The 9,427-nt window shown below is 45.2% G+C and overlaps 1 protein-coding gene across 1 annotated transcript in view; it reads right to left on the bottom strand.

The window, feature by feature from the left end:
- Positions 1 to 1,444: 1,444 nt before the first annotated feature.
- LOC308312467 (transmembrane anterior posterior transformation protein 1 homolog) overlaps positions 1,445 to 9,427 on the bottom strand; it is a 22,340-nt gene continuing 14,357 nt past the window's right edge. The window contains exons 10-14 of the mRNA XM_080759074.1: positions 8,670 to 9,364; positions 7,575 to 7,643; positions 5,867 to 5,943; positions 4,185 to 4,357; positions 1,445 to 3,338 (exon numbers count right to left, since the gene is read on the bottom strand). Coding sequence (XP_080615200.1) covers positions 3,049 to 3,338; positions 4,185 to 4,357; positions 5,867 to 5,943; positions 7,575 to 7,643; positions 8,670 to 9,364 — 1,304 coding nt within the window. The 3' untranslated portion in view covers positions 1,445 to 3,048. The remainder of the gene's footprint in view (positions 3,339 to 4,184; positions 4,358 to 5,866; positions 5,944 to 7,574; positions 7,644 to 8,669; positions 9,365 to 9,427) is intronic.

Genomic DNA, 9,427 nt, shown 5'->3' with positions numbered 1-9,427 from the left:
TTGACTGGATGTCGCATCCATAATGTACTGTATGGTGTTTTGACTGGATGTCGCATCCATAATGTAACTGTATGGTGTTTTGACTGGATGTCGCATCCATAATGTAACTGTATGGTGTTTTGACTGGATGTCGCATCCATAATGTAACTGTATGGTGTTTTGACTGGATGTCGCATCCATAATGTAACTGTATGGTGTTTTGACTGGATGTCGCATCCATAATGTAACTGTATGGTGTTTTGACTGGATGTCGCATCCATAATGTAACTGAATGGTGTTTTGACTGGATGTCGCATCCATAATATAACTGTATGGTGTTTTGACTGGATGTCGCATCCATAATGTACTGTATGGTGTTTTGACTGGATGTCGCATCCATAATGTAACTGTATGGTGTTTTGACTGGATGTCGCATCCATAATGTAACTGTATGGTGTTTTGACTGGATGTCGCATCCATAATGTAACTGTATGGTGTTTTGACTGGATGTCGCATCCATAATGTAACTGTATGGTGTTTTGACTGGATGTCGCATCCATAATGTAACTGTATGGTGTTTTGACTGGATGTCGCATCCATAATGTAACTGTATGGTGTTTTGACTGGATGTCGCATCCATAATGTAACTGTATGGTGTTTTGACTGGATGTCGCATCCATAATGTAACTGTATGGTGTTTTGACTGGATGTCGCATCCATAATGTAACTGTATGGTGTTTTTCGGTAAATAATAAATAGGCCCGCCCACTCATTTTGGAAGCCAATATCATCAAACTCATTGACTCCGGAGATCACGTGTACTCAATTTGGTGAAAATTGGTAAAAAACGTGAAATCAATGTTGTGGCTCTGCATTGTGTACTGTAGAGGCCCCAATATACAATTCAAATGTGGGGTCAATCTAGACTCGCGTGGTCAGACTGTTGTTCAAATGCTTCCGTCATACAGTCTGAAGAAACGGAAGCGATGAAGCGGAGCCTCCTACCCCACCCACTTCCATTTCGTCTTTACAGTCGCACAATTTTATCCCAATATAAATACAAATCAGCTAAGGAGATATAGCTTGCTGAAATGGAAATAAAAAAAAATTAAATGTAAAGATTTTTTTAAATATATCTTCGTGAACGGAAATGGCAGCTTCCTTACTCGGATTTCTGGAGCTGTAGTTCCAGATTCTATATAGACCGATTCCGTAGCGGGTCTCATGGTCGCAGCCTACGTATTTCCTGTAGGCGGACTTGACGTAGCTGCGGGGTTTAAACCCTCACCAGGCGCACCTCTTCCACTACAGTGAACGGCAGAGTGACTGATGTTAGTTTGCCTCAAACTTTACTCCTTTACCTGCTTTTTTACTAACACTAACATTACAAAGATGCCCAGAACATCGAGATGAACCTGTGTAGTTTATGGCTGCTCCAACAGTAGTGGCAACATAAAAAAAAAAAAAAAACGGAATGTCTAATATCCACCAGAGCCATAGAGTAATGGTTGAGACGAAGCAGTGAAAGATACATAACGCCAGTCTTACCCAATACCAAATCTTTCTGTTTTATTAACACAAGGCTGCTGTACTTTATACCTCATACTTTAAATGCTTAGTATTGGGTAAGACTGAAATTATGTATCTTTCAGGACCTTTCACTGCTTCGTCTCAACCATTACTCTATGGCTCTGGTGGATATTAGACATTCCGTTTTTTTTATTTTTTATGTTGCCACTACTGTTGGAGCAGCCATAAACTACACAGGTTCATCTCGATGTTCTGGACATCTTTGTAATGTTAGTGTTAGTAAAAAAGCAGGTAAAAGAGTAACGTTTGAGGCAGACTAATATCAGTCACTCTGCCGTTCACTGTAGTGGAAGAGATGCGCCTGGTGAGGGTTTAAACCCCGCAGCTACGTCGAGTCCGCCTACAGGAAATACGTAAGCTGCGACCATGAAACCGCTACGGAATCGGTCTATAGCATTCATATAGAGCTGTAGTTCCAGACTCTATATAGCATTTATATAGATATTTTGGTTGTCTGGCTACACGAGAGGATCAATCGGACATTGCGTTCATGATTAGGCCCTCCCACAAACAGCCAATCGGTATGGAATATCTATGTTTACCACATGATTCCATAGATAATGTGCAGGGGTGTGTGTGTGCAAAATGTCAGAAAATCTAGTCAGGCAGAAGAAATGAGTGTCTTAACAGTGTCCAGTATAAAAGGTGTACTGGAAAATGGTATTGCAATAATCACTATGACTATCGGTCGGCATGACCATGGAAATAATTGTTTTTTTGGCCAAAATTGCAATATCGTGCATCCCCATTTATGACTGAAACATAACTTGATAAGAGCATTGTTTGGGGTCTATGACCTATAGTTCAGAACATGAGCGATAGTAAAAAAAAAAGGAAAAAAAAAGAAAGAAAAAAACAATATTCGTAAAAACATTTCAAATATTTTTCCAACTTTTGAAAAACCTTAAAAATCTAGAACATTTATGTTCCTTGTCAAAAAACAAAAAAAACGTAGTTGCACTCCTCGGTTGGTGCACTCCTTGGTTGGTGCACTCCTCGGGCCAACACGTGCTTGCGAACGCTTCCTCGCACAGTCCAGCTGCAACGTTCTTTTACAAATCACATGATGGTGCGTCCGTATGACATCACAAAAGTAACATTCACCCCGCCTTCCCGACGTGTTCCCATCGTCTCCCGGGGTGGGGGCGGGGGGGGGGGGGGGGTTGGCCAAGTAGGATGACCACCACGAGCCCATCCCACAGTAACTGGTCGTGTCCGGTTGGTGGTCGGGTGAAATTGTAGTGGTGGTAGAGGGGTATTCTCTCCAGTCTGCTATGGCCTTTTCCTACAGCCCAATGCCCTGGGGGTTCAGTCGGTAATAAATAGCAATAAATACTCAAAGCAGGGCTTCAAGGGGTTCATAGGGGATGGGTCCCCCCCTCCCGCCCGCCGCCCCACAAAAACAAAAGAGTTTGTCTGATCCCTGAACCAGGCTCCATTGGCAGGATGGATGTTGACCTCGTCCTCGCCCCCGTCCCGTCAGTCTATGCGGTTGCCACAGATGGTGAAGCGGTCGATCTCCAGCAGGTCTTTCTTGGGCGTCCGGGGCTTGAGTCCGGAGTCTCCCTCCAGGCCCGTGTCGCGGTTCAGGATCAGGATCTTGTCGTCTTCGTCGTCGCCGTCGGGCGTGGTCAGGAAGGCGGAGTCGCTCTTGGGCAGCGTGGGGGGCGCCGGGTGGTGGTGGTGGTGGCTGCTCTCTGGCGGCTGGTCGGGCTGCGAGCTGACGGACGCCGATGACCCCGACGGCCCTCCTCTCTCTGCCACGGGATCTGTTTGTTTGAGACGGGGCGAAAGGAGGTTATGTCCCTTTAAACAACTGCCACTGACGAGCAAACTCATTTAAGGGTTTATATCGTAGAGTATATATATTAATAGAGACAGCACCCGGAGGAAACCCTGAGGCGAAATGGACATAGTGGCCGAATTTGTCATTGCAGCTCGAACCAGCATTGGTCCGTTGACTATCATTGCAGTGTGTGTGTGTGTGTGTGTGTGTGTGTGTGTGTGTGTGTGTGTGTGTTTGGGGCGCTGTGCTCTGGAGTTGTGTTACCTTGCAGTGTAACAGTGTGTGTGTGTGTGTGTGTGTGTGTGTGTGTGTGTTTGGGCTGCTGTGCTCTGGAGTTGTGTTACCTTGCAGTGTAACAGTGTGTGTGTGTTTGGGCGGCTGTGCTCTGGAGTTGTGTTACCTTGTAGTGTAACAGTGTGTGTGTGTGTGTGTTTGGGCGGCTGTGCTCTGGAGTTGTGTTACCTTGCAGTGTAACAGTGTGTGTGTGTGTGTGTGTTTGGGCCGCAGTTCTCTGGAGTTGCGTTACCTTGTAGTGTAACAGTGTGTGTGTGTGTGTGTGTGTGTGTTTGGGCCGCAGTGCTCTGGAGTTGCGTTACCTTGCAGTGTAACAGTGTGTGTGTGTGTTTGGGCGGCTGTGCTCTGGAGTTGTGTTACCTTGTAGTGTAACAGTGTGTGTGTGTGTGTGTTTGGGCGGCTGTGCTCTGGAGTTGTGTTACCTTGTAGTGTAACAGTGTGTGTGTGTGTTTGGGCGGCTGTGCTCTGGAGTTGTGTAACAGTGTGTGTGTGTGTGTGTGTGTGTTTGGGCTGCTGTGCTCTGGAGTTGTGTTACCTTGTAGTGTAACAGTGTGTGTGTGTTTGGGCCGCTGTGCTCTGGAGTTGGCACGGCTGGAGGCGACGGAAGGAGGAGGATCAAACAGCTTCTCCTCCATGTTGGCCTCCTTCACGAACATGCACGACGTCCCCAACAGAATGATGCTGTTCAGCACCTTCAGAGTCATCATCCTGCACGCACGCGCACACACACACACACACACACACACACACACACACACACACACACACACACACACACACACACACACACACACACACACACACACACACACACACACACACACACACACACACACACACACACACACACACACACACACACACACACACACACACACACACACACACACACCCTCTTAAATTACATTGCAATATGTTTTGTTAAATACTGCACATTAACATGGTTAACCACATGAACACCAGTATCTCTATTCAGGGCATGTCATAATAGGATAACAGTGGGAGAGCTACAAGCTCACAACGCATTCCAATCCGTCGCAACCCAATGTGTTGTGAGCTTGTAGGTCTGCTATTTTTGAAAAGTCGAAGAGCGACTCACATTTTTAGAATCTGATCTCAGGTCAGAATGGGTTAATCAGACCAGTGTGTGTCCAGTGGAAACCTCGTATGAATCTGATCTCAGGTCAGAATGGGTTAAACACTTAAACCCCATACTCAGTTGAGAGGAGTCACACAGGGCTCATTACTCCGCCACATCCTGTTTTCATTTTACACTAAATATCTTTTACCCAGAGTAATATAGTAAGAGAGTGGCGACACACTTTGATCTCGCCGCAAAACTATGGGCTATAGTTCCAAACATTGCTCCTATGGCTGGAACTATCCCATTGAGATAGAATGAGCACTTCCACATTCCATTGTTACAATGGGAGTCAACGGGAGTGTCATTACTCTCTTACTAGATTACTCTGCTTTTATCCAACTATAGGCCAGTCAATCTAAGATTTGACCATACAACATCGTACATTTTATCGTACATCGTCATCTCATACTGGCCAATCAGAATGCCTGTTGCCTGTGATTGGTTAGCCGATTTGCTCGTTTACATATGATGTACATTTTCCCTTCAATGTCAATGGCGTTTAATGTTTTGATTGCCCAAATGTGACAAAATGTGATGAGATCAGCACATTTGGGTGTTTTTAGTGCAAAACAAATGCTTGGAATGGATTCAGAATCATGAATAACCCCTAGTTTGACACATTACATGCTACTTAAAGCTTAATTGAAATTAGAATTGGTAGTCCAACTTTCAACCACTGAATTTACCATGATCCACAATGTATATAATACTTTTAATATGTAATTTGGATGACCCTAAGGAATCAAGGATCATAAAAAAACGATTACTTGTGCAATTTATTTTGGATCAGGCCCATTTTTTGCTTAGATTGACTGGCCTACTACTGGGACAGGTGCGCATGAGACTGACCTGTACTTGAAATAGAATACTTTTTTTTTGCTCTAAGTGAAGACCTGTGTGCAGGATCTATTATTTTCCACGCTAAAATATCTTAAACAGAATTAGTCCATCTTCAAGTTCACAAAGATGGGCTATTTTCACCTAATGTTTGCCCCAGAATAGAGACGCTAGCGTGTACAGTATGAAGTTAAAACGAGAGCCAAGGAGATGTATAGTAGGGGTGTGATGTTTACCCGAGGTAGAAGAGCAGAACACACATGAAGGACAGAGAGCCCTGGATCTTCACTGAGCTGTTCACCACTCTGATTAACTGGAAGGACACAACCACATCAATACATTCATTAATTATAATAGCGCTTTTCCAAGTGCTCAAAGCGCTTTAAAATAGTTCATTCATTCATACATTGGGCGGTGAAGCGGTGAACAGTCGATGCCAGCGTCCTCACTTCCCACATTCACACACCAATGGTGGCAAGCTCACACTGACCAACTCATTGGAGGCAATGTAGGGTTCAGTGTCTTGCCCAAGGATACTTCGACATGTGGACAGGAGGAGCCGGGATTCGAACCGCCGACCCAGGGATCATTGGACGACCTGCTCTACCTCCTGAGCCACAGCCGCCCACACATTATACAATATTACAGTACGTCATCAGCGGTTCACAAAGTGGGCTTCGGGTACCCCAATGAAAACATGTCAACCCATTTAGACCGAGGATGATTCTACAAAAAATGCCTTCTAAATCCTGATAGTTTTCTGAAAAACCTATGTTTCTATGTCAGTGGTTCGCAAGGATTTTCATGTCAAGCACCCCACAAATGATATGTCGACCCCGTCTGAAAATATTTTGTTCTACGGACCCCCAGAAGCAAAGATTTGAGTTAAAACGTGCGCTCTGAAATATATATTCAAAGATTTCCGCTACATTTTCACGATATATATTTTTTAGCAGACCCACAAGCTCGTAGCGCGGCACTTGATCTGTTATTTTTCAATAGCTAAAGTATAACATAATCCTTAAAACACCAAAAGGGGTTCCCGTCCAGAATGGGTTAATATAGGATCAAAACCAGATTAACCACTTTATATGTACATAGGACTACATCTGCTATTTGAAAATAGTCGATCTACTATTAAAAAATCATACCTGTGTGAACCGAGTGGTGCAACCTCTCTCTCTCTCTCTCTCTGATTAGCTTTATTATGGATATCAATCTGCGTCGCTGAGAACAATTTCTTCATTATTATTTTGGCTCGGCCTTTCCTTCTTTAGCGAACCTAGACCGGGTTGCACAACAGCGGTCCCGTCCACCTCCCATTATACAGGCAAACTAAAAGCTCTCCGTGGTTTGGTCAATTAGCGCGATGTTCGGACGTCTTTGCTGATTATCCGGTGGTCTAGATGGAAACATTGGTGCTTTCTAGAGCAAGGATGGCTATATTTTAGCTCGCTAGCATTGACGCTATTTATTTAGCACAAGATGGACGCCCACAACATCTGTTTCTGTGCTGCGTGCGCAGACCGTGGCAGTCAGAAGTTGGATTGGCGTCCAGCAGGTGGCAGCCATGTCACATACTTCTCTCGTTCCAATTTCACACATGCACACACCACTCGTGCTCACACATACATACTGTACAGGTAAACAGGTACACAGACATTGCTGGATGTAGGAGTGGTTGCACCACTCAAAAAAATAAACACGACACAAATCTTGTAAAGGGGGGTTCCCCTGGCGCAATATATTTTCAGACGTGGGTCCGAGTACAGTGGGGGTCCTTGACATGACAAGTTTGAGAACTACTGGTCTACATGATAAATACACACAGCATGTTATGGGTCTATATGGTTTGTCTAGAGACATTTATGTGAGCGACGGTGGGGCGGGTGGGTGAGTGCCCATGACGTTTGTGTGACTGCGTTATGACAACGTGATACCAACCAGCAGAGCCAGAGGAAGAGGAATGAAGCCCATTCTTCTGGACACTGAGTCACTGTAGTCTGTGTACGCCTAGGCAGAAAACAACAGCATTAGTCACAACTCAACACAGTCAGCAACAGAGGTTCACACAAGGAAGATCTTTCTGCAAGACAACGCAGTGTCTATTCGTACGTCTCTAAATGTTTTGATGAATTGGCCAAGGTGGACCCTCTTGTAAACAAGTGCAATGCTTTATGGTGTCGTCCACTCACAGTTAACAGTCTTTGTATTGAGTTGTACTTGAAATGTACTGTAATTCTGCAAAGTGTTAATAAATATTTCCAACAATCAAATAAAAAAACCTGTTTATTTTTATTTATTTTGAGTGGAGGGGTGCTTTTGGATATCACATCCATAATATAATATGTTTAATGATGCCTTCTACGTTAGAACAGTTGCTGTGACTGGTTAAATGAAATGACTAGTACACTTCATCTTGAGAGAATAAGGTATTTCCTGAGAAACAGGGAGAGACAGTTTGATAAGGTTTGGCTGCCCCCTTGTCCATTACCTGAGTAGAAACAATTAATAGACAGGATACCATTGATATGGTTGACTGTACGCCATTTTCTTTTCAGATGTTTTCCATGAGCTTTCTATCATCTTATTATATAGTATGCAGTGTCACTGAGCAGTATGGGTGGGAGGGTTAAGGGATTTCTTTCTCTTTTTTGTCTTGTTTATTTTTGTCTTTCATTTTGTTTCATAAAAAAAGTATTTCATATCATAATGTTTGTAATAATGTATAATCTGTTCAATAAAAACATATTTGACAAAAAGAACAGTTGCTGTGCGTTTCCATCATCCTGTCAGCATAAACAGCTCAGCTGAAATATAACAGTAAACATGGACTTCTCATGGTTGTGGTAATCAATGATTCAAAGTCAGCTTGTAAATGATCCCGTCAGACAGACACAGCGAGGAGGATAAAAGTCACATTTTACCCTCCTTGCTGTGTCTGTCTGACTGATGAGCAGCGGCGACACTCCTCTCCAAAGGTGTATCCATTTTGTACTTGAAGTGCCCAGGGCACTCTGTACCCAGGGCACTCTGTACCCAGGGCACTCTGTACCCAGGGCACTCTGTACCCAGGGCACTCTGTACCCAGGGCACTCTGTACCCAGGGCACTCTGTACCCAGGGCACTCTGTACCCAGGGCACTCTGTACCCAGGGCACTCTGTACCCAGGGCACTCTGTACCCAGGGCACTCTGTACCCAGGGCACTCTGTACCCAGGGCACTGTCTGTACCCAGGGCACTCTGTACCCAGGGCACTCTGTACCCAGGGCACTCTGTACCCAGGGCACTCTGTACCCAGGGCACTCTGTACCCAGGGCACTCTGTACCCAGGGCACTCTGTACCCAGGGCACTCTGTACCCAGGGCACTCTGTACCCAGGGCACTCTGTACCCAGGGCACTCTGTACCCAGGGCACTCTGTACCCAGGGCACTCTGTACCCAGGGCACTCTGTACCCAGGGCACTCTGTACCCAGGGCACTCTGTACCCAGGGCACTCTGTACCCAGGGCACTCTGTACCCAGGGCACTCTGTACCCAGGGCTCTCTGTACCCAGGGCTCTCTGTACCCAGGGCTCTCTGTACCCAGGGCTCTCTGTACCCAGGGCACTCTGTACCCAGGGCACTCTGTACCCAGGGCACTCGGCACTCTGTACCCAGGGCACTCTGTACCCAGGGCACTCTGTACCCAGGGCACTCTGTACCCAGGGCACTCTGAAACACACTGCTGGGCACTGGGAAGAAGAGCATTTCTATTTTATATGGTATAGAAGCACATCTTTACCATAGAAATGCAT

This window comes from Protomyctophum bolini, assembly GCF_963924005.1.
Source record: "Protomyctophum bolini genome assembly, chromosome: 3".
Classification (NCBI taxonomy): domain Eukaryota; kingdom Metazoa; phylum Chordata; class Actinopteri; order Myctophiformes; family Myctophidae; genus Protomyctophum; species Protomyctophum bolini.
The sequence above is the reverse complement of the archived record's forward strand: the minus strand, read 5'-3'. Positions and strand labels throughout refer to the sequence as shown.